The sequence below is a fragment of the Lipotes vexillifer genome, unplaced genomic scaffold (assembly GCF_000442215.2).
Source record: "Lipotes vexillifer unplaced genomic scaffold, Lipotes_vexillifer_v1.1 scaffold390, whole genome shotgun sequence".
Lineage (NCBI taxonomy): Eukaryota > Metazoa > Chordata > Mammalia > Artiodactyla > Lipotidae > Lipotes > Lipotes vexillifer.
Window position 1 is genome coordinate 3885208 of NW_006784503.1, and position 26387 is coordinate 3911594.

The 26387-nt window shown below is 38.5% G+C and overlaps 1 protein-coding gene across 2 annotated transcripts in view; it reads right to left on the minus strand.

Moving 5' to 3' along the window:
* The window catches only part of CPSF3 (cleavage and polyadenylation specific factor 3), a 41584-nt gene that overhangs the window by 13446 nt on the left and 1751 nt on the right, over nt 1-26387 (minus strand). The window contains exons 2-12 of one of the 2 annotated variants that reach the window (XM_007456934.1): nt 22916-22979; nt 21675-21772; nt 20929-21057; nt 19483-19660; nt 16357-16446; nt 14685-14835; nt 11017-11192; nt 9838-9996; nt 8740-8886; nt 6076-6228; nt 907-1015 (exon numbers count right to left, since the gene is read on the minus strand). In XM_007456934.1, coding sequence (XP_007456996.1) covers nt 907-1015; nt 6076-6228; nt 8740-8886; nt 9838-9996; nt 11017-11192; nt 14685-14835; nt 16357-16446; nt 19483-19660; nt 20929-21057; nt 21675-21772; nt 22916-22979 — 1454 coding nt within the window. The remainder of the gene's footprint in view (nt 1-906; nt 1016-6075; nt 6229-8739; nt 8887-9837; nt 9997-11016; nt 11193-14684; nt 14836-16356; nt 16447-19482; nt 19661-20928; nt 21058-21674; nt 21773-22915; nt 22980-26387) is intronic. The other variant, XM_007456935.1, reaches the window with a different exon arrangement.

Here is a 26387-nt window from a genome sequence, read left to right on the forward strand (position 1 = left end):
GTCCCTACCATCTCCAAGCCAGTAAGCCAGCTGTCCTCTGCCATCTCTTCTGGTTAGCTATCCTTCACTACCTGGCATGAGAGCTACCTGGTATGCAATGCTTTTCCCAACCCTTCTAGGCCCACTGTCTCCTTACATGTTATCCTGCACTTCTGTATGTCCCGGGTCAATACTGTGATTAGCTCTTCACAGGATGGTTTCTCTCAACAGAGAGTTTTTCAAGGGCTGGGACTGTGCTTCTTAGTACCCCTCTAGTCCTCCAGCACCTAGCACAATGCCTGGCATATAGTAAGACCTCAACAACTGCGAATGGAACAAGTTATATTCTACTGTGTGATAGTCTGAAAGCTGACAGTTGGCTTATCTCACAGGTGAACACCTAAACACTGTTGCTATTTCTTATTCCTTGATAAAGCACTTTTAATTTATTAGTGCCATATAAATAAAATTGAGCACAGTTATTTACTTAAAGATAATATCGTAATTACTGCAAAAGTAATGACAGCTTAGCATTTACACGTGCATAAAACACAAGGCTCAGCAAGCAACTTAACACTACAGGTCATAAATATCAAAAAAGCTTGTGTGGGGAGTCCAAAATTACTTCAGGAAATAAAAGTGCAGTATTCCATGGTGAAAGGTAGAAGACAGGTTTCAGAAGGCAGTAGTCAATCTGTCTTACAGGGGAACTTATGTTTCCAATTAAGAAAAAAGTTATTTAAATATTGTAATAGTTCAAGGAAGATTTTTTTTTCAAATAAAGGTAACTAGATTATTAAGTTTCAACTATTTATACTTTGTTATTTGGCTGTTACTTAAGATTTGGCCACTGGGTAAGAGAAGTTTTTGAAGATTTTCTTTAAATGCTAAAATCCAATTACATTTGACATTTAATAGTATACTTACTAGAGAGGTCACAAGGAGAAAGTATGTGATAATTAAAGTTTCTTTTAACAAGTATTCCTGAGACCCGCTGGCCCTGTTCTGGTTTTTTGTCTGCTAAAAAGCCCATGACCTATTAAAAAGAAAAAAAAAAACCAAAACAATTTGAAGAGAACAGAATCTTGTAAAATGAAATTAATTATTCAGGGACTCAATCATAATGATGACCATTTGAACCATGAAAACAACACATGAATCTAAATATGAAAAATATAAAATGTTATATACCTCTACGACCAGGTCAGTAACAAGGTTACCAAGAGACCAAAGGCAAGTCTCACGGGGGCAGACCTGGCAAGAATGGCTAGGTTCCGTCGGTTCCAATTGGTTCAGCAACCAAGTAAACTTACTGGGTGCCGGGGCTTAAAAAAGCTCTCAACAGGGCTTCCCTGGTGGCGCAGTGGTTGAGAGTCCGCCTGCCGATGCAGGGGACACGGGTTTGTGCCCCGGTCCGGGAAGATCCCACATGCCGCGGAGCGGCTGGGCCCGTGAGCCATGGCTGCTGGGCCTGTGCATCCGGAGCCTGTGCTCCGCAACGGGAGAGGCCACAGCAGTGAGAGGCTCGCGTACTGCAAAAACAAACAAACAAAACATTCCTTTTTATCTTACCAGAAGCTCCTTTCTCTCTTTTCTAATTAATCAGTATGTCAATTTCCAAACCTGAAAAAAAAAAAAAAAAAAAAAAAACTCTCAACAGAGACAGCATGGTGGGAAGGACAGCAACCGAGGGCCAGACGTGCGTGGCTCCCTCAGGCTGGCTCTCAACCCTGTACATGGAGGAGCCCCAAAATACAAAGATGCAAGGCCATGCCAGATTCAAAAAGCAGCAGCATCTCTGAATAAAAAAGTCTGTAAAGACAGGTATGGATGAACTCATACAACTGAGGGGGAACATTTTTTAAGAGAAGAGAGTACTGACTGACTGTTCAGAAACTAACAATAACACCAAACAAACAAACAAACAAACAAAACTCTTACAAACATGAAATCCAACATTCTTAAATATAACTTTTCTCAGCTACAAATAAATGAACTCAAAGGGGACAAAGACCCTATATTTCTTATTTGTCTACCTTTCATCAGTTAAGTGCAGATGGCAGTGAGGCAGTGGTAACATTTGCTCTTGTAACTATAATGGGACCTAGCTCTGTTTCACATGGTTTGTTGGCGTTATTTTCTCCTTAAATGCTGGTGACTTAAGGAGGCTGATTTCAGTGCAGTGACATCCCGGATGCTGATGAGGTGTCTGCCGGGAGAACCAATTACCTTGGAGAACAAGACTGAGTGGTTCTTCTGGCTTCACCCTATGCTGCCAGCCTCAGTTTCTTTCTTTATTCAGCTGTGTGCTAGTTCCCAACATGCTGATTTCTTACCAGGCACACAACTGCTTGGCCTGACAATTCTCGACGGCAAACTGCATGGGTTTTTTGATAGTTTTTGTGGATCTGATTTCTTTACCTCCTTCTTAGTTTCTGTTTTACATGCCTGAGGATGGCTGCCATAAATCTGACTTCTCCCGAAGTAAGGTTATTACACTTGAGGAAAAAAAATAACTAAAGCTAATGATTTTAAATAAAATTATGGCTAAAATAACAGAACAACACTCTAATACAAAACTACATTTGGGGCAACAGATACTGACAACAGTTTCTCTATGCCTCTATAAAGTTAAATATAAAAATGACACATATACCTAAAGTGTGTTTTCAGTTCTAGAGTCAAAAAAATTTTTTTTACAGCAAAAGCAGTTCTAAGAGGGAGGTTCATAGCAATTCAAGCTCACCTCAAGAAACAAGAAAAATCTCAAATAAACAATCTAACCTTACACCTAAAGAAACTAGACACAGAAAACCCAAAGTTAGTAGAAGGAAAGAAATCATAAAGATCAGAGCAAAAATAAATGAAATAGAAACAAAGAAAACAATAGCCAAGATCAATAAAACTAAAAGCTGGTTCTTTCATAAACAAAATTGATAAACCTTTAGCCAGACTCATCAAGAAAAATAGGGAGAGGACTCAAATCAATAAAATTAGAAATGAAAAAGGAGAGATTACAACTGACACTGCAGAAATATAAAAGATCATAAGAGACTACTACAAGCAACTATAGGCCAATAAAATGGACAACCTGGAAGAAATAGACAAATTCTTGGAAAAGTACAACCTTCCAAGATTGAACCAGGAAGAATTAGAAAATATAAATAGACCAGTCACAGGTAATGAAATTGAAACTGTAATTTTAAATCTACCAACACAAAAAAGTGCAGGACCAGATGGCTTCACAGGAGAATTCTATCAAACATTTAGAGAAGAGTTAACACCTATCCTTCTCAAACTCTTCCAAAAAATTGCGGAGGGAGGAACACTCCCAAACTCGTTCTGAGAGGCCACTATCACCCTGATACCAAAACCAGACAAATGTATCACAAAAAAAGAAAATTACAGGCCAATATCACTGATGAACAAAGACACAAAAATCCTCAACAAAATACTAGCAAACAGAATCCAACAACACATTAAAAGAATCATACACCATGATCAAGTTGGATTTATCCCAGGGATGCAAGGATTCTTCAATATATGCAAAACAATCAATGTGATACACCATATTAACAAATTGAAGGAGAAAAACCATATGAACATCTCAACAGATGCAGAGAAAGCTTTTGACAAAATTCAACACCCATTTATGATAAAAACTCTCCAGAAGTGGGCAAAGAGGGAACCTACCTCAACATAATAAAAGCCATATATGACAAACCCACAGCAAACATCATTCTCAGTGGTGAAAAACTGAAAACATTTCCTCTAGATCAGGAACAAGACAAGGATGTCCACTCTCGCCACTATTATTCAACATAGTATTGTCCTAGCCACAGCAATCAGAGAAGAAAAAGAAATAAAAGGAATCCAAATTGGAAAAGAAGAAGTAAAACTGTCACTGTTTGCCCAAGACACAATATTATACACAGAAAATCCTAAAGATACCACCAGAAAACTACTAGAACTAATCAAGGAATTTGGTAAGGTGGCAGGATACAAAATTAATGCACAGAAATCTCTTGCATTCCTATACACTAACAACAAAAGATCAGAAAGAGAAATTAAGGAAACAATCCCATTTACCATCCCAACAGAAAGAATAAAATACCTGGGAATGTTCCACAATGTACCACAATGTTCACTGCAGCACTATTTACAATAGCCAGGACATGGAAGCAACCTAAGTGTCCAATGACAGATGAATGGATAATGAAGATGTGGCACATATATACAATGAAATATTGCTCAGCCATAAAAAGGAAAGAAATTTAATTATTTGTAGTGAGGTGGAGGGACCTAGAATCTGTCATACAGAGTGAAGTAAGTCAGAAAGAGAAAAACAAATACCATATGCTAATGCATATATATGGCATTTAAAAAAGGGGCACTGATGAACCTAGTGGCAGGGCAGGAATAAAGACAAAGTTGTAGAGAACGGACTTGAGCGAATGGGGTGGGGGAAGGGGAAGCTGGGATGAAGTGAGAGGGTAGCATTGACATAGATACACCACAAAACGTAAAATACATAGCTAGTTGGAAGCAGCCACATAGCACAGGGAGATCAGCTAGGTGCTTTGTGATCACCTAGAGGGGTGGGATAGGGAGGGTGGGAGGGAGACACAGGAGGGAGGGGATATATGTATACATATAGTTGATTCACTTTGTTATACAGCAGAAACTAACACAACATTGTAAAGCATTTATACTCCAATAAAGATGTGAAAAATTTTTTTTAATGCTGTATACTGTATTTCTTGAGGATTTATAATGCACAATGGCCTAATAAAAACTCTGGAAAGTCTCGCTATGAACTCAGCTTAATTTTGTTCAACTCGGCTTCTCCTCAATTGACCGGAAAACTTTCTTTTTCTCCCCACACTGCAACCAGTAGAGTTTGGGAAGTTCCACTCTAGATTCCCAACTGTAAATATTCTTATACCTATAGAATATATTTTTCTACAGGTATAAGATCTCTTCCATTAAAGTGGCCCCTGGAAAGTTTTGTGAACAGTAAGATTCAGGAGTAAATACAACCATTTGCTCTTCTTTGGCAAGAAGAGCCTCACATCCTAATTTTTGCAAATTTTCCTCAAATTCAACTGCAAGAAACAATATTCATCCATTAGCTTCCTCATATTTGGCTCATTATGTACTAAAAGAATTCTGTAAAGTTGCTCATTAACACGTTTGATATTTAAAACTTCAGACAGGACTTCGCTGGTGGTCCAGTGGTTAAGAATCTGCCTTTCAATGCAGGGGACGCGGTTTGATCCCTGGTAGGGGAACTAAGATCTCACATGCTGCAGGACAACCAATCCTGTGTGCCACAACTACTGAGCCTGTGCACCACAACTAGAGAGAAGCCCGTGTGCCACAACAAAGAGCCCGCGTGCCACAACTAAGACCCAATGCAGTCAAATAAATATTAAAAAAATAAGAAATAAATAAAACTTCAGACAGATAATTAAAAAGTTTCCTTTAGAGGTATCTTAAAAAGATGTTTAATGAACAGGAGGTAAAAATGCAGACTTCTTATAGCATCCCTCTAAAATCCCAGGTAAGGTTTTTTTTCCATAACCATTTCTTTTTTAAATTCTGAAAACCTTATATTTCATCATCAAAAATGATTAACTCTTGAAAAGACAAATCTATAAATGCCATCATATCCACAGACATTATGTTTAAATATGGGCCTATTTTTAGATTCTGAGGGAGAATGCCAAGAGGTGGACAGAATACTATATTGGATATAGCGAAATACAGTAATGGAAAAAAACAAAACAGTAATGGACATTTGTTTACTCTCTAACATGGGTATGAAAAGGAAGTGGGAATGTGGATTAAAAGCCATCAGACTGAAGATCTAATTTATTTGAAAATTTTCCATGTGAAAAACAAATTAATGGAACCAGAAAAAGCCTAAAAGCACAAGGATCAAGGTCTTACAGCATATTGAGTAAACTGACAGAAATCATCATTGAGTACATTATTTGATTAATTAAAAGCTGGATAGTCTTAAGAAGTATACATTTCCCTAAAGGGATTAGGAACTATTTGGAATGGACGGGATTAAAAACCATAACCTTTTACCTTGGCTAGTTTTTCCCCCCTGAAGTTCAAGGTCACTGCTTCTGTATTCCGAGGATTATGAACCTCTATGTGAACTTCATCATTATCTTCATATTCTCGAATCAGGGCTGCTTTCAATCTGGCCATTTCGTTTTGTTCTCCATGGACTAAAATCTACAAAGTGCAAATTGTAAAAGAGCATAGGGAAGCATCCTTAGTTCAGATTAATGATGGCTGTTATCTGAGTTAGTTAATTATATGAAATGGAGATATACTTGAAGTTATTAAACTTTACTACTTTTAAGGATCTCCAGTCAGTGAAACTTGTGTGACGTTTTCATTCTACTTGGCTTTAAAAGATCCTTAAGTGGAACTATTTCAAGAGAGAGTAAAGAAACTTCTTTTCTGTTCCAGTTTTTGCCACTATCGAGATACACAACTTTGTGAAAGCTGTACTTTTTCTAGGCTTCTGCGCTCACACTAGAAACGGGCTGGACCAGGTGACCAGCTTTAAGTGCATGTGGTTCTTGTGCGCGACTATTGCTACTCCTACCATCTCAGAAAACGCTCACGGTTTTCTTTAGGTTTCTTAATATAAGACTAACAAAATAAGCTTTTTATGTGAAAAAAAATGACTTCTGATACTTTGTTAAAGTAATATCATATAAAATATTCCAGAACCAAATGAAACCATGTTTTAGAGAGGTGTTTACAACGATTGCATTAGCTACCAGTCTTTCTAATTCACTTTCATAACTTATTTTTTATAAGACAGATCATTCTTAACCTATAGACTACTGGTAGATGATTTCCTGCCTGGACTGACAGAAGCTTGTCCAGTGTCACCACCAGGCAGAGGCATATGGCCTAGGGATGATGAGCCCCAGCTCTGGGGCCTGGCTGCTGTAACACAAATCTTGGCGTTGCCACTTACTAGCTGGGTAACTCTAGGCAAGTTATTTAACATCTCTGTTTTCTCATCTACAAAACAGTTGTTGGCTGTGAGAAGTAAGCAACCTGATACATGTAAAACACCAGTACAGTGCCTGGCGCACAGTAAATACTCAATAAATGCTAGCTATTATTTTTACCACTACCACCAACACTACTATTATTTTATCGTGTGGACAGACTTGCTGACTTGGTTATTGGAGGAAGGTAAGCATCAAATTCAATCCAGGAATTTAAACTGACGGCAGAGACAGAGTCTGGAGAGCAACAAAATGGGACTGAGGATGAGGTGGTGATTCCAGACAGAGAGCAGTACAGCTTTTCCTCCACAGCTTTAAAATCTGGGAGGATGTCCATAAACAACACACACCAGAAGGCACCCATGAACTGCCTACACTGTAACTAAACTTGATGTGCTATAAAGCCAAGTAGGTGAGGGATCTTCTCCACCAAAGAATCTGCTCATTAATGGCCAATGGTAACTACCTGTGAGGACTATATGCTAGAAAAAACTAAAAAACGAACAAAAGGGCACTCAAAATGCTCAGCATCGTTTGTCACCAGGGAAATGAAAATCAAAACGACAAAGAGGTATTACTTCACCCTTACTGGCATCATGGGGACAATTTTAAAAAGGGAAAATAACAAGCTGACAAGAATATGGAGAACTGGAACCCTGGTGCATTGCTGGTGGGAATGTAAAATGGTGTAACTGCTATGGAAAACAGTTTGGTGATTCCTCAAAGAGTTAAACACAGAATTAGCCCATGATACAGCAATTCCACTCCTAGGTATACACCCCAAAGAACTGAAAATGGACTCAAACAGATAGTCACATGCCAATGTGCACGGCAGCATTATTTACAATGGCCAAAAGGTGGAAACTACCCAAGTGTCCATCAACAGGTGAATAAACAAAACGTGGTCTATACAAACAATGCAATATTATTCAACCATAAAAAGGAATGAAGTTTTGATACATGCTACAATCAGAAAGGGTACTTCATTGCTTCATGTTTTCTAGATTCATGTTCCATAAGTGTTCCTCTAATTTAAGATACTTTTTAGCTTGACTCTCACCAGTCCCCCCAAAATATAACTGTTACTGTAATAATTACATAAAACTTAAAAATATACACAAATCACATTAGTAAGGAGCTGTGTAATGTATTTCATATCTAACTGCATCTTTAGCTTTTACTATTATGACTTGACTTTCTCCTCTCTCCACATTAATAGGTATTTCCCATTTGCCAGGTACCCTATTACGTGCTTTAGATATATGTGCTCTCATTTGGTCCTCACAATAACTTTATGAGGTATTATCATCCCTATTTACACATGAGCTAAGGAGAGGTTAAGTAACTTGCCCAAGGCTACAGAGCAAGTAAGGGATGGAGCTGGGACTCAAAACAGTCACATTGCAAAGCCAGGGCTCTTAAGTTATTGGGGAGGCAGCAGAAAAAAACAGAAAGAACGCAGCACAAAAGAACAGAAAGAATGTTGGAGCTGGTAGATCTGAGTAAGAGGTGCCATGTAAAATGGAGAAGACTGAAGTGCACAGCTTGCCTAACTCAAAGGGGAGTGGTAAAGGTCAGATGCAAGTGCACGTGAAGGCACTGCTGAGAGCGCTACCGGCTGCTGTAAGGAAGGCAGTGTCTGCTCTGAGAACCAGCTGCTGCTGGGCATGCCTCTTCCAGCCTTTAATGCTGAAAATCAAATTCACAGACTAACCACATGAGGCGGTTTCAAAGCACGAATAAATTCACTGGTTTGCTGGTAATCTGTGTGAGCAGAGAAAGAAATGTAATCAACAGACATTTTCAGTGGTAGCTTCTGTCCAGACATGGTAGTGATTTCTTCAGGTTCAGACATGATATGCTGTTAAAAAACAAAGAAAAGTAAACAAACCAAAACACATAAACTCTCTAATTAGAAAAGAAAAGGTACATTTTCTACTATTTCACCCAGCCATAAAGTCTTACACTAATTTAGGACCTTTAACACAAAAAGCATTCTAACACTATTGACGTAGCAAATGTCAAATACTTCTTTTCTCGATCAAGCAAACATTTAATCAGGAAAGCAAGCAGATTAACAAAAATTCGATATACCTGGGGTCCTCGAAGTGAAAATTATAATTTATGATTAGAAAGGTACACTTGTATCCCGAACTATCTGCTCTAAAAAGTTACTTTCCAGGTAAGAGGATTTGTATAAAGGACAGATGTATTTCTATTCTGGAAATCTATTTTAGATACACAGCCAACACTGTCTAAGTGACTTACAGAGTAAGGTAATGTAATAAAAATGATTAAAGCAGGGAATCATAATGTTTTTAAAAAAATAAAATTGAAGTTATCGATAAAAGATAAGAGAACGTCATGAAGGAATATTCATAAACTTTCTCTGAAGTTTTGCGCATCAATGTCTATATACCTCAGAGTTAATATCAACCACCTTATATCAAGAGTAAGATGGGCAATCAACCCAAACACATTCTCCAGCTTTTCAAGAGAACACTTGTTAGTAAACCTCTTTCTCATCAGATGAGGGTAACCATGTGTTTGTCTCAAATAGATTCCCTTCCATATTTTTTTCTTACTGCAACCAGATGAGTGCGTCTCAAACTTTCATGTGCCAACAACCACTCAGCTGAGGACCTCATTCTTCAACCTTAAGAACATCTCTGGCTGCCTCCCGCCACCCTCATTTTAAACATCAAAACCTGCACTACCTAAAGAACTACTTCAATGGAAAAACCTGGGGGGATATACCGCCACCTCTGCAGCCTTGACTAGAAGAACACGATGGGCTCAGGCCCTGACTGACCTTGGCAAGCGTCCCTTCTACACAGTATCCCGCTATAATGACGCCATTCCTCTTATCAGTACACCAGCTTTCAAAGAGCTCTCTGGATAAGCCACTCTGCATCATGCCTGGGGAGGCCATTACAACACTGGGACCAATGTCATCAAAATGATCCATGCTCTGAGAAAGAAAAGGAATGGTAAAAGCATGTTAAATACCAAGGTTTCACAAAGCATTCCTTATTTGTAGAGAATACCGAAAAGTGAGGTAAAAAGGTTAGTCACACGACTGGAAGGGCCTTGACAAGACTAATAAACATTTTAAGTCTAATTTCTAAGTCCCTAAACAGTTGATTTTGGCTGGGAATGAAATGAAAACAAAATGATAAAAAGCAATTAGTTCACATTGACTTCAAAACCTTCTACGGTAGCTAAAAGACAATTAGGACCATTTTCAGTGCCTAGCAGGCAGGTAGGCAGGCAGGCAGAAAGTAAAAGGAAGAGTCAAATGGATTTCTATCCACCCAAGAGAGAACTCTGAAAGAATTTCCCCAAAGACTCACAATGGCTTTGCACACTTCATCAATATTTTGAGCTGGCCAGAAAAATCTAGCTAAAAAGTTTAACATTGTCTCGAGGGAAAACTTGGCTCTAATTCCTAAGCACTTAAAAAATAATACTTTATAAACAGAGCCTATTGATAACTGGAAGACCACTTATTACTTGAATTATTTGGGGTATTATGTTTATTATGATTAGAGCATTAGTTCGAACGAAACGTTTTTTAAATTAAAGGAAATCAGATGTTACTGAATGCTCCAGAAATATAAACATGAACATTTTCATATATGGAATCTGCAGTGCTAGTGAAAAAGATGATTAGGTTTGAGTAGGAACAGAAAAAATATGTAACATATTTTTCTCATCAGGGCTTCTTATTTCTATGGCAGAGAAATCCAAGTTATTTAGCAAAAGTAAATATTGAGAACATGCAGCAGAGACTTGGAACAAGTGGCAATATTTGTTTAAGCAAAAAAGAATGCCAGTTGCCAAATTTTTGATTTCCCTCAGAAAAGTGATGCCTGCTTCAGAAAAGGTAGGACTTCAGCAAGGATGCAGCCACAGAATCAACGTCAGGCATCTCCTACTACTAACGACTTACTTGAGTATTATCTGTCCTTCTCTCTTCACAAGCACTCACCTTAAGGTTACTAATATGTTTGAAAACAAAGGGATTGTTGATGTTGATCTGTTTGCGGATTTTGTCATTCATGGCGTTTACGTATGTCTGGTACACTGCCATACACTTCTTGGCCAAAGACGACGCATAGTATATTGGAATATCATGGAGTTCCGGGTGATTCTGCCAGTACTCATCTAGAGAGATTTTACAAGAAACAAATATTCTGTTATGTGGAGTAAATAGTTCAAATAATAAATGACATGGACAATTAGCTTTTTAAAATTCAGACAAGAAATAAAGCACATAACTATATTTTAAAGAGGTTAAGAAAAATTAGCCTGGTCTTAACTCAAACTTATAAAACAAGAACTTCTTTCTTTCTTTCCTTCTGTTTTTTTAATTGGAGTACAGTTAATTTAGAATGTTGTGTTAGCTTCTGGTGTACAGCAAAGTGCCTCAGTTATACATACATATACATATTCTTTTCCATTCTAGTTTATCACAAGGTATTGAATACAGTTCCCTATGCTATACAGTAGAACCTTGTTGTTTTTATCTATTTTACATAGAGTAGTTTGTATCTGCTAGTCCCAAAATCCCAAGTGATTCCCCCCGCCCCACTCTTCCCCTTTGGTAACCATAAGTCTGTTTTCTGTTTCTGTTTTGGAAATAAGTTCATTTGTATATTTCAGATTCCACATATAAGTGATATCATATGATATTTGTCTTTCTTTGTCTGACTGACTTCACTTAGTATGATAATCTCTAGGTCCATCCATGTTGCTGCAAATGGCAATATTTCATTCTTTTTTTATGGCTGTGTGTATACACCACATCTTCTTTATCCATTCATCTGTCAATGGACATTTAGGTGGCTTCCATGTCTTGCCTATTATAAATAGTGCTGCTATAAACACTGGGGCACATATATCTTTTAGAATTAGAGTTTTCTCCAGACATATGTCCAGAAGTGGGATTGCTGGATCATATGGTATCTCCATTTTTAGTTTTTGAAGGAACCTCCATACTGTTCTCCATAGTGGCTGCACCAATTTACATTCCCACCAACAGTGAAGGAGGGTTCCCTTTTCTCCACACCCTCTCCAGCATTTATTTGTAGACTTTTTGATGATGGCCATTCTGACCTGTGTGAGTTGACACCTCACTGTAGTTTTGATTTGCATTTCTCTAATAATTGAGCAATGTTGAGCATCTTTTCATATGCCTATTGGCCATCTGTATGTCTTCTTTGGAGAAATGTCTATTTAGGTCTTCTGCCCAGTTTTTGATAGGGTTGGGTTGTTGGTATTTTTGATATTGATTTGCATGAGCTGTCTGTACATTTTGGAAATTAAGCCCTTGTCGGTCGCGTCATTTGCAAGTATTTCTCCCAGCCCATAGGCAGTCCTCTCACAAAACCTATCCCTAAGTATTAATGCATGACCTACAAAGAATGCTGTGATCGTAGTCCCAAACGTGGAGGCTTCTAAAAATAATTCGGTAGAAGTTGATGCTGAATAACAGACCATAACTTATTACTCCAGAGAGACATTAAATTCTGTGATGGTTTTAAATAAAATGTTTTATTAATATTTCATATAGACTTACTGATATTAGATACTTTGTAATTAGACTTTACTAATTACAAGACATGACCACCAAAGGAGTTAAAACCGATTTTGAACACAAAAATGTCACATTACTGTGTGACTATATTTTTAGAAAACTGCTAACCAGTTTCTGATAATTATTGAAAACAGTGGGCAACATACCTTCAAAAGAAGGCTTGTTTTCACTGAAAATCCTCATTAAATCCCAAAATATTATGAAGGTAGTATGGCCAGGACATCATTCATTCTACTAGGTACACCTGCACTTAGGAAATTTATTAAATGTCTAGTATGCAATTTGCATATATTATTCCTATTTTCAAAACAAATTTATGAAGATTTATTTCCATCTTATAGATTAGGAAGCTGAGGCTAATAAAGGTTGAAAAGTGTGGGAATGTTCTTTTTCCACTTGATTTATAAGTGAAAACTCTATATAAGGACAGGGACTTTTCCCGTCATGCATATAACAAATACATTTCCTGCTTTGCCCTCTGGTTTAATTGTTCATGTTCTTTTAGATGTAATTAAAATTTTTAATGGTATCGATGTTTTCATATATACTCTCATGATTTCTCAAATACCTTGCAAAGTATGTTACATCCCATGATCACACCACAGTCTCCTGTTTTTTGGTGTATTTTTAAGAAAAAATTTTAAATGCTATAGAAAGTTGAATAACTTGCCCAGGGTCACATGGTTAGATCGTAGGTGGGATCTGAAACCACTGGTCCACACAGTTACCCTCTTTCTATCATAGTGCATTACAAGGAGAGTTTAAGGAACAAGTAGCAACCAAGTGCATAGGGCAGTCCTGGCTCATAAAAGGAATCATAATATACTTGATAGTAGGGTTGTCAGACAAACACAGCAAACGCCCAATTAAACTTGAATTTCAGACAAATAAAAGATTTTTAGTATAATAATATATATTAAATATTTGACATACCTAGGCTAAAATATTATTATTTATATGAAATTAAAATTCAACTGGTGTCCTGTATGTTTATTTGCTAGATCTGGCAACCCAATTTGATGGTGACAACATGGTTTCACTCTCTTAATTTCTTCTGCTCCTCAGATTACTTTGTTATGGAGACTTTTCATTTCAAGACTTCTATAAGGACAAATGTGACTTGCAGTTTGAAAGAAGAACCAAGAGAAGATGGACTGGCTTAGGCTTTAGAAATTTTAGCTTCTACTAATTCCTGTCTCTCTCAGATTTGCTTTTGATCTGAGGTCACTTATTCTTTCTCCCTTGTTTCCCTTTTCAGTGTAACAGGGACACTATTTATCCCTGTCATGGTGCTGAGAGTAAGAGAGCTCAAGATCCCTTCTAGTTCTTCACATTGAAGCTACATACGTACGAGGCACTTATCAGTTATTCTTTAAGAAGAGTGTATTCCCCAGAAAATAATCACAGAATGTTAAAAAGGGTCATTAAATACAAATATATGCAAAAAGTGACACCCACTGTTCCTCTTATTACAAAAAGTTACACATGCTCATTGAAGTATTTGGAAAACGGAGAAAAGCAGAAAATGAAAAAGAAATCATCCACTTTCTCACTATCCAGATTTAACATCTGGGTGTCTTTAAATGTCTTTCCAGTCATTTGTGTGTTTTTTACCTAACTAGGATCAGCGTTCACAGTTTTGCACCCTATTTTTTTGGTCCACTTAATATATTACGTAAAAATACGTAATGACTTATCTGAAACATGATTTTTTCCTACAATATATTTACTAACATAATATTTACCTAAAGATATTTAGAATTATGAATTGTCTTACTCACAAAATTTTGTGTTATTTATTTCCCAGAAGTTGAACTGCTGGGTCAAAGGGTAGCATATTTGTAAGATTTCTGATGCTGATGGTACGCCATTCATATTCCAGTAGCACTGTATGAGACTCACTATTGCTCTGGGCTCTTTCTGGCACCAAGTCCCTATTCTTAAATACAGAAAATGCAGCCCCAAAGGGTAGAATGACCTATCCAAGGACATGCAACTATCTTGATATAACTGCACTGTAAGATTTTGAGAATCTCCCAAATAAAAAGGAAAAGGCATACCTAAAATCAAGAGAAGCTCCTGAGCCCTTCCAAGAGCAAAGACAGGAATGAGACCTCTGCCCCCTCGGTTCACAATATCGTGAACAGTGTTACAGAACCTTGCCTCTCGCTCTTCTCGCTTCTCATGGATATGGGTTCCGTAAGTAGATTCCTAAAGAACATATCAGAAGTGTTGAGACCAAGGTTGATAACTCTCAAAGAATACAAAAGTTAAACATCAATGAAATGCAGAAGCAAACTGACCTATTTCTCTATTAATATGCCATTTACTTGAACATATATTGTTAGAACACTAGTTGGAAAGAAGAACAGATACAAAAGTTAGAATTCACATCTAAGTAATAAGAACTTTTTAGAAAATGGAATCAGGAAATAGTCCAAAAATGTATGTTCACTGCTCAAGATAATTTTGTGATGCCTTTTTTTCTTTTAAAGCGTTTTGCTTTCCATGGCTGGGGAAAAGGATATTTCTCCCACCTCTGATAAATCAAAGCTTATAAATCAGAAATAGATACTGTTTCTTATAGTTTTGTTTAAGAATATCCCCTAGACCTTACTCTGTGTGGTGCACTGACCAGCAGCGCTGGCATCCCCAAGAGCTTATTGGAAGTGCTGAATCTCAGGCCCCAGCCTGTATTTTAACAGAATCTGTATTTTAACAGCATCACCAGATGATTCATAAGCACATTAAAATTTGAGAAGCACTGCTCTACAGTACCAGATATAATGAAAATAACTCTTATTCCTGAGGGTTTAAAAAAAACTTCCTTTAATTTAAGGTCAGTTTATATGCCAAGTATACTGTGAGCTGAGCCAACTGAATTTGCTCATGACACACTGCACATGGACAGCAACATGCCAGTTGCTGTCCCTCACTCTTGGGCAGTTGGGGGATGTCATAGGTGGTGAGGGGGAAACAGACAGCTCTTCTACCTTGAACTAACTATCCTTGATGTTCTTATATAAACCACAGGCCCAATGCACATTTATTAATTTGCTCCTCACCAATCACCCCCTCTCCACCAAAGCTTCCCTGTACAGTTAATATTTTTAAAATTTTTCTGAGACTCGTAACCTAGTAGGCCAGTAGAACATACACATAAAGTTAGCAGGTGCTACAGGCCAAAAGACAGTTACAATGGCAAAGACAGTGGGGCCGTGCCATTTTACACAACCTTTAAGATACTCGAGAAATTTGAGGCAATCAACCTAGACAAGAATATTCAGGAGACAGCATATCATCTCTGATATTAGACTAGAGTTTATATATTTAACAGCAAGAAAGTGGAGCTGCACTACAAAGAGAGGCCCCAAAATGAATTTTTTTTTTTTTTTTTTTTTGCATTACGCGGGCCTCTCACTGTCGTGGCCTCCCCCGTTGCGGAGCACAGGCTCCGGACGCGCAGGCTCAGCGGCCATGGCTCACGGGCCCAGCCGCTCCGCGGCATGTGGGATCCCCCCGGACCGGGGCACGAACCCGTGTCCCCTGCATCGGCAGGCGGGCTCTCAACCACTGCGCCACCAGGGAAGCCCCAAAATGAATTTTTATACTAAAAAACCAGACACATTTGTATCTGATCACATATTATGAAAATGAGATCATGATATTTTTTCCCATTAGAAAAATTCTGCTTACATTACACTAATTACAATACAGGGCACTAATACTTACAATGATAAGAATATCAGGTTTAATATTAGGAATTTCAGCTGCCATTAAGTGTCTATCTTCTTGTCTTGAGAAATCACCTGTGTACAAAAGCTGTGAAAAAGATAAAGCCAGAAAGTTAGGATTTTGGAAGGCTTCGTTTTACTACTATATTTAGCTCATAAATTCTTTTATTTATTTTTGGCTGCATTGGGTCTTTGTTGCTGCACGCGGGCTTTCTCTAGTTGCAGCGAGCAGGGGCTACTCTCCTTTGCGGTGCGCAGGCTTCTCACTACAGTGGCTTCTCTTGTTGCAGAGCACGGGCTCTAGGCATGCAGGCTTCAGTAGTTGCAGCACGTGGGCTCAGTAGTTGTGGCTCATGGGCTCCAGAGCGCAGGCTCAGTAGTTGTGGCACACGGGCTTAGTTGCTCTGTGGCATGTGGGATCTTCCCGGACCAGGGCTCAAACCTGTGTCCCCTGCATTGTAAGGCAGATTCTTTACCGCTGGACCACCAGCGAAGTCCCAAACTGATATCTTTTAAAAGCAATTGCTAAGTACTTCTTTTGTAGCTTCAATCCACTGAACAGGAAAGTAGAGATCATCCAATTCAGAGACCTATTTATTTAGGTCTTCTTTAATTTCTCTCAGCAGTATTTTTTTTTTATTGGTCAAAAGACTTTATACTCCATTAATATCTAAAAGGACAATTACTGAGTTCCATTTTACTTTCAATATCTTCAGATCCTCTCCGTGTTACACTTCTACCACTAGTCTTTACATTCTGAAAGTAATGGGAGTTTCATGCCATTTCTAACAGATCATTCAAGTAAAACCAATTATAAAATTACTCATAAGTCTACCAGCTTCCCTGATCACTTTATTATTTTTTTATTTTTTTGCCACTTCTTGCCAAAGTTTATTTTTTTAACATCTTTATTGGAGTATAATTGCTTTACAATGGTGTGTTAGTTTCTGCTGTGTAACAAAGTGAATCAGCTATACATACACATATATTCCCATATCTCCTCCCTCTTGCGTCTCCCTCCCACCCTCCCTATCCCACCCCTCTAGGTGGTCACAAGGCACTGAGCTGATCTCCCTGTGCTATGCAGCTGCTTCCCACTAGCTATCTATTTTACATTTGGTGGTGTATATATGTCCATGCTACCCTTTCACTTCGTCCCAGCTTACCGTTCCCCCTCCCCATGTCCTCAAGTCCGTTCTCTATGTCTGTCCGTATTCCTGTCCTGTCCCTAGGTTCATCGGAACCATTTTTTTTTTTAAGATTCCATATATACGTGTTAGTGTATGGTTTTTGTTTTTCTTACTTCACTCTGTATGACAGACTCTAGATCCATCCACCTCACTACAGATAACTAATTTCACTTCTTTTTATGGCTGAGTGATATTCCATTGTATATATGTGCCACATCTTCTTTATCCGTTCATCTGTCGATGGGACACTTAGGTTGCTTCCATGTCCTGCCTACTGTAAATAGTTCAGCTCATAAATTCTTGAAAGTGAGGTTCAATAGAAAAAAATGGCCTATAACTGATGAATTTAGATGCAGTGCTTGTGTCTAATTCAAAATGTGTAAAGTAATTCAGTCATAAACCATCCAGTGTTTCAATTATTAAACCTAACTAATGGGAATAATATATTCCAAAAATCAGCCCACAAAGATAACCTCTATATTAATGAACTTGAGACATATTCTCAGTATCTTAGAGAAAAAGGTCATGATGATGAGGAAAGAAATCTACTGAGGTATATGGAAAACCTATCTAGATAGAAGATAAAATCCTATCTCCAACAAATTTCATCAAATTTGAAATGCGACTTTAGATTTGCATTTGTGCTATTTTCTGCTTATTTTGTGCTTTTGAGCAAGTGGCAAGAATAAATGGTTTAGCAGTACGCAGTACAAGTCATTGTGTAAAAATTTCAAACAATGAGCAGCTACAAAAAATTTAGAACACTATTACACTATAGCACTGGTTCCCAACTCTGGCTGCACATAAGAATCACCTAGCGGGAATTCCCTGGCAGTCCAGTGGTTAGAACTGCACGCTTTCACTGCCGAGGGCCCGGGTTCAATCCCTGGTCAGGGATCTAAGATCCCACAAGCCTTGCCATGCGGCCAAAAAAAAAAATCACCCAGAGAACTTAAAAATAAAAGGCCAAGGTCATTCTCTCATATTCACTGGTATTTTATTTTTAAATTTTATTTCTGTAAAATTTATTTATTTTTGGCTGTGCTGGATCTTCGTTGCTGCACGTGGCTTTCTCTAGTTGTGGTGAGTAGGGGCTACTCTTCGTTGTGGCGCGCGGGCTTCTCACTGCGGTGGCTTCTCTTGTTGCGGAGCACGGGCTCTAGGCGAACGGGCTTCAGTAGTTGTGGCACATGGACTCAACAGTTGTAGCTCACAGGCATTAGAGCGCAGGCTCAGCAGTTGTGGCACATGGGCTTAGTTGCTCCGCGGCACATGGGATCTTCACGGACCAGGGATGGAACCTGTGTCCTCTGCATCGGCAGGCGGATTCTTAACCACTGCGCCACCAGGGAAGTCCTTCACCGGTATTTTAAAAAGCTCCCTAAGTGATTCTAATGTGCAGCCAGAGTTGAGAACTGGTGCACAAGTGAGTCCTGAAATCCATTAGTCCACCTACATTTTTCTCAAGTTTTTTAAGACTTCCATCAATCTTTTTCATCAAAGATGGCTGGAAAGATCCTTTCTGATTAACCTATTTCACTCACGCAGTCTACCCTCTTTAAGGTATAAACCCCTAAATGTGAATCCCAGAACATCAAGAGGACATGAACGCCAAAATGTATTTCAATGTTAAATGGATGCAGCCACAAAGAAGGCTCTTCCCTAAAGAGCTTTCAGTTTTCTAAGGGACACTGAAAAGGAATTAATCCTATGGTAACATGAGGGGACTTTATTGAGATGTTTATCATTCTTTTCTTAATCATGATTAGAGAATATTATCATGGGGGTATGAACTATGATATTTACAAGGAAAAAGTATCAACTTAATTTTATCTTATGTTTCAGTGTTTTGACACTTTGCTAGTCTTAGGGAATATTCTTTAAAGCCCTGCACTGATTTCTTGTGAGCAGGAAATTCCCGAGCTAGAGCGTACCTTCACACCCGCGATCTCAATCATGAACATGGCAGCTCCCAGGACATGGCCTGCGTGGTAACACCAAAACTTGATTCCTGCAACTTCCTTCACTTCATGAAAGTTGATGGTTTCAATTTTGTCCATGCTCTCTTCCAAATCTGTCTCAGTATACAGCATGTCGTCTGCTGATATATTACTAAATTTTTAAAGATGCCAACAACAATAAAAATTAACGGTAAGATTTTACAAGTCTTTGAACTCAAAGAAATTATCTGTGGATGACATATCCACGTATTTCTTAAAATTATATTGTACATATTATGCTATGTAGAATCTCTTGGACCTTTTGTGTATCTTTTTACTCTGCTATTATAATAAAAATGTTCAGTGTGTATAGCTATAAAGCATGATTTTAAGCAAAGCACAAACAGTAAATTAAGGCAAAGTACTCTTTAGGCTAGTACTTCTCAACCTTTCTTCCTGCCCCAACATTCTTGTGAGATAAACTCACTCACATACATTGAACCATGCAGAGTTTTTCACACTGGGATGTGAAAAGATTTCTCTAGAAAGTCTAACATGTGTTCTCCTGAAAATTATGCTAACGTACTTCCAAAAAAGCAAGAGAGAGCAGGGGTTAAGGACACACACTCTGGGCCAGATTGCTTGGGTCCAAATCCCAGCTTTGTCGCTTACTGTGACTGTCACAGGCAAATTACCTAACCTCTCTGTGCCTCAGTCTCATCATCTGTAAAATGGGATTCACGACAGAACCTACATCATGAGGTTGATATGAAGATTAAATGAGTTAACATATATTAAGAAATGAGAGCTGTGCCTGCACATGGTAAGCATTCTTTAAGTGTTAACCAGTGTAATTATTACTAAGGATAACTGTTCCATTCTTCTGTATCTATACAGAAGAATAACAAATTGCATCTTAGCTACCCTTGGAATATACATATTAAACAGTAAACTTCTGAAGGCTAATCATTTGTGCTATAGGTATCAAAAAATGCTTCAAACTTTCCGGTAAAGGAGTAGATTTTCCTCTTGCAACTGGAAAAAACCTCCCCAGAGAACTTTTTCACTTAAGATAGTCAATTTCCTTAGATCAAATCATCCAAAAAAAGATTTCAGTATACAGCATTGTAAAATGTATTTTGTTTTAAATTTTAATAAAATTATGAAATTCTATTTATAGAATATTGCTATCATATCTTATAACTCACCTACATTACAAAGATTTAAAAGGATGCAAAAACTACATAAAGACTTTAAGGCCAAGGAGGTGTTGGGGACACAATAGGTATTTGATGAGTTGTTATGATGAATAACTAAATTAATGACAGCCTTGTGAACAGAAAGAAAACATCTCATTTCAAAACACAAAATGGTCTATATCTTGAACCGTATGTACTGTGTAGAACCAAGGGCATGTATAAATCTAAAAAAGTAATTTACCTAACTTTGACATAATCTGAAAGAAGCCATCTATAAATAGCTTTTGTGGCATGAGTCATAAATGTTCTTCCTTTGAAACTTGTCTTCTGTAGAAACCAGGGCAAAGCTCCACAGTGATCCAAATGGAAACTTAAAAAGAAACAAAGAGCTTCTGTCAGTTCTTAAAATATTATCCATCATGTATTTTATGTAATAAAACTCACTGTACAGAAAAGTTCTATGTTAACAATTACATACTGATACTTTCAGAACACCAAGGATAGGTATGTGCAGAAGGAAGGAATAATGCATCTAGTTCTAGTGTAAGAAAAGGATATTAAAAGTATATTTTAAACATCAAAATGTAGCCAAACCTATTCTCAACAGCTAAAATTATAACAAGAGCTTTAGTCGTATAAAGTTGAAACATGTCACTGTTTATATATGAAGTTCCCACGGAACAATGTGACAACACAGTGGCCTCAGGAGATATTCTGCAAAAGAGCTTTCTTGGTCTTAAGTTTCACAAGGATCCAAGGCATATGTTACCTTCTTCTCACTCTAGAGATGGGAAAGTAAGTTTTTCATAGTAACCTTCTCTCACCTGTGAGGATGATATGGTGTGTTGTCTTAGACTTAGATGTCTGCAATATAATTCCTAGTAGAAAATACTCTTAAAACACCAGAATCTTAAAATCTGGCAAAGAATGATCTTTACAGTAAAAGTCCTTGAAAAACAGTGTCCTTAATAAAGAAAAAAACCTTACTGACTAATGAGTAGGAGATCAATCTCAGCTGGGTCAATTAAATCGATGTAAGGAAGAGCATCCATTCCTTCTAGGCCTGGGTGGATCCCACAGTCCAACTGAAAGAAATAGAAAAAAATGATCATAATCTCCTCCACATTATATTAAAATTCATTCAACAAATAGACAATAATTATAACTGATCCATCACACCATACATAATCAGGATGGACTCTATACATGTGGGAAGCATTTGGAATGCAATTCTTATTAAATGGGCAAATACGCCATTAACTCTAACTTTCCAAACAAATTTAACTATAGCTCACATTTAGAGTCACAGGACACAAAATACAAGACATCTTCTTTCCAGCTACTTTTTGTAGGCACTATAACAACGAATGAACTCTTTTTCAAGAACTTTAATATCAGAAATGGTGAACATTTTTAAAGTTTATAGATTCACTACTACCAGATGTGACTATTGTGAGAAGACAATGATTAGAAACTGGAAACTTCCCTGATCAGGGCAATTTAAGTATTAGAAGGCAAAATCTGAAGAGTCAGTCATTAAGGGGTTATATCCTCATTTTGGTCATATCCTATCAATTAATACAATAAATGACTAAAGAGACAACCATGTCTGCCACACGCCCGTTCTTTTAAGAGTGGGAGAAACAGAGGAATGAGACCAAAAGACCACGATAAGCCACTGCACCGTCTTCCTAATGAGGACCACAGAGACCAGCTCTTCTAGTCCCTCCACCTCTCAGTCAAGGAAATGGGCTGAGAGGAGAGACTGACTTGCCCAAGGCCAGGTGTCCTAGTGCTAACTTAGGTACCTAAGCTGCCAGACCAGGGCCCTACTGTCACACTGCACGGGGTTGGCTGGAGCTCTGCATGTGTTCAGGTGGCCAGTTTCTTGGGGTCTCCCACTGGGGGTGGGGCAGTTAGGTTGGCCAGACCTTCAGGAATGGAAGAGGGACTCTGAAGATACAAAAGATCAGGAGATCCAGTTGATAAGTTTACAATCTTAGAATATATTTTCTCAGTTTACTTAATGTTTTGTCAAATTACTAAGTGGAAGGTGTACTAGTTTTCCACATTAACATTTTACACAGACGACCTATACCAACTATGACATTATTCTGGGAGCTAAACAGATAACTACTGAACTAGAAAAAAACCACCAAACTAGAAAAGACCTAACACCCGAGGCAGACAGGAACATACTGTTAACCAGACTACAAAGTAATAATTACCATTATTTTTCTTCCTTTGAACTCCAGAATAATACATGATCTTCCCACTTCTTGCCCGGCTCCACTGTAAACATTCAAAGGAAGAAATAAAAATGATTGAAAAACAATCAAAATAAAGCCCAATAAATTCAAACTTTTTTACAACTTAAACTATGTTCCATCTGATGCCAGCACTCACTTGAGGCAGATAAAAGTTCCACAAAGTTACAAAGATAGCAAAGAACAGTGTCAATGTGGGAAAAGATGAAAAGTGACCTTCGGGAGTTCAGGGATCTTTCAGTTGTTAAAATTGTGAGAAGCTGGTATAGATCTGAGAAGCCCAAAGGTTAAATCCAATCTTCTGAATGTTACGGTTAAACTGTGATGTATTCAACGTGTAAACTAGCAGTGATTCAGATTATTTAATAAGACTCTTGAATTAGCACTTAAGTAAAAACCCATCAGCACTTAAAAATTCTTTCATTTTCTTTAAGATGAAAATATGCATTTACCAAATAGCTTGAATTTAAATAGACTTATCTTATTCATACCTGTGAATCTCATTCCCTTTTCCTTCTCATTTCTGTTGTTTCAGTATATTTGATACCAAGTACGTCAAACTAATTTCCTTTCTTCTTAAATTAATGAAACAGCCTTACTTTCCAATTCCCGTAAGACTTTAAGTTAAACTTCGCCTGCTTTTCCAATCCCTCCCCTTCTCTGACTGCCTCTCCCCAACCATTCTAGCTCATGATTCACCCACTTGTTCAAGATCAAGCAGCTTTTTTTTTTTTTTTTTTTGGTGCACTGTGAGGCTTTCGGGATCTTAGTTCCCTGACCAGGGATTGAACCTGAGGCCACGGTAGTGGAAGCACAGAGTCCTAACCACTGGCAGCTTCTATTTGCCAAGCACTGTATTAAGTGCCTAGAATTTGGAAAGGTCTAATACCAAGACCCTGAGCTCAAGGAACGCGTAGGCTACTAGGAGACAGACATGAGATGGATGCATCCTCAAACTGAGATCCTACTTCAGAGCAAGACAAAGAAAATCAGACCACCACAGTGCTACTGTGAATTCCTGGCCTTCCATTTTTTTTTTTTTTTTGTGGCTGCACTGTGAGGCTTTCGGGATCTTAGTTCCCTGACCAGGGATTGAACCTGAGGCCACGGTAGTGGAAGCACAGAGTCCTAACCACTGGCAGCTTCTATTTGCCAAGCACTGTATTAAGTGCCTAGAATTTGGAAAGGTCTAATACCAAGACCCTGAGCTCAAGGAACGCGTAGGCTACTAGGAGACAGACATGAGATGGATGCATCCTCAAACTGAGATCCTACTTCAGAGCAAGACAAAGAAAATCAGACCACCACAGTGCTACTGTGAATTCCTGGCCTTCCACTTTAACTGGCCCTCTGTGCTCCCTCTTAAGTGTCCCTAGCTCAGTTTTCTCTTACAGTTAGTGTGGTAACTATTTCAACCTTTCTCCCCGTTCCTAAATTTTCCAACCCTCTATCCTAACTCTTCACTCGAGGCACGGCTTTCTCTGCATCAAAAAATTGTACAGTTCAGCTGTCAATTTCCTCAACTTACCAACCCACCTGCATCTCTCTCTCCTTCCATTTCTCCTGCAACAGAGAACAGACCTCTCTCTAAGGCTAATCCTTTCACCATGGTTCTACACTCTGCACACTCTCTCCTTCTGAGGAACTGACCCCTGCCTGCTACATCATTGGCTTTTCCCTCACCAACCGCATTTAAACATGCCACAGTCACACTCATCCCCAAATGAAAATCCCTTAATTCTAATCTCCTTTAGCCTTCCTGCCCGCTTCCTAAAAGCTGCGTACACTCTCTGCCTCTATTTCCTCACCTCCACTCACTCAATTCACTGCAATCTGGCTTTTTACCAACCGTTCTTCTGAAACTCTCCCTACAGAACAGCTCTTTGTTGCTAAGCGCAAACAGCCCCTCTTTCAGTTCTTATCTCACAGTTCTCCCGGCAGCACGTCATCCCTCCTGCTCCGACCCTCTCTGAGCTTGGTTTCACTGACTTCATGCTTTCATCCTGTCCTACTGGTTTTCCACCTTAGTTTCCTTTGCTCAGCTGCCTCTGCCCATCCGTCAAATGCTGTTATTCCAAGGGTTCTCTCCTTGGTCGTCTTCTCAGTCTTCCTGATCTTCATTCTCACATTTTTAACATGCTGAGGACTTCCAAATTTGTATCTGGAGCCAGATTGTCCTCCTGAATTCCAGACCTCTAACAGTCACCTGGCGTTGCTATCTCTCCCGGGACATCCACAGGCACGTTATATTCAAATATGCCAAACAAGTTTGCACCTCAGGACCCTTGCCCTTGCTCTTCTTTCTTTCTGGAATGCTCTGCCCTCAGATATTGACATAATTGGCTCCTGTGTATCATTTGGGTCTCAGTTCAAATGTCACCCCCTCATCTGCCCTTCACAACATTCTATAATAACACTTAAAACTACATGAAGTTATTGTATCTACTTCTTTATGGTTTTTCTAACTATTAAAATGAGAGTTCCATAACAGCAGAGACGTTGTCTATTTCATTCACTGATGTATAGCTAGCTACACGGCCTGACACGCAGTAAACCTCAAGAAATACCTACTGTGGGAATTCCCTTGTGGTCCAGTGGTTAGGACTCTGTGCTTTCACTACTGAGGGCATGGGTGCAATCTCTGGTCGGGGAACTAAGATCCCACAAGCCGCAGTGCGGCCAGGGGAAAAAAAAAAAAAGAATTAAAGAAATACCTATTGAATGAGTAAAAACTCCCAAATTATGAACCTTGGAAACATTATGCTAAGTGAAAGAAGCCGGTTAACAAAAGGTTACATATTGTAACCCATTTATAGAAAATGTCCAAAAGAAGATTATCTGTAGAAATGGAAAGTAGATTAGTAGTGGCCTAGGGCTGGGGAAGTTGGAGGTAAATGGATATATAAGGGCTTCTTTTCGGAATGATGAAAATGTTCTGGAATTAGACAGTGGTGATAGTTGTAAAACTCTGTATATGTTAAAACCCATTGAACTGTACACTTTAAATGAGTGTGCTGATGTGAATTCAATCTCAATACGGCTGTTATAAAACAACAAAACTCCCAAATTTACTCCAGACCTGCCCCATCTCCTGTACTCCTGGAGTGAATAACACAACCACTTACCAGCTGTCCTACCTAGGAGCCTGTGTCATCCTAACACTCCTCTCTACACTGTTTTCCCCCAACAACGGCCCCTTACAATACATCTGATCGCTTACAAAGTTCTGAAGATTTCACTTCTTTACTGTCTCAAACCTCTCTCTGACCAATCCATTGCTGCTCATTTCACCCATTCCAAGCTCTCACTGCTTCATCACTTGGTTTATTTCAATTCATCCCACTGGATTCTCTCCACTTAATCCGTCCGTTTTTTTTTTTTTGGCCGTATCACGCGGTATGCAGGATCTTAGCTCCTCCAGCCACGGTTGGAG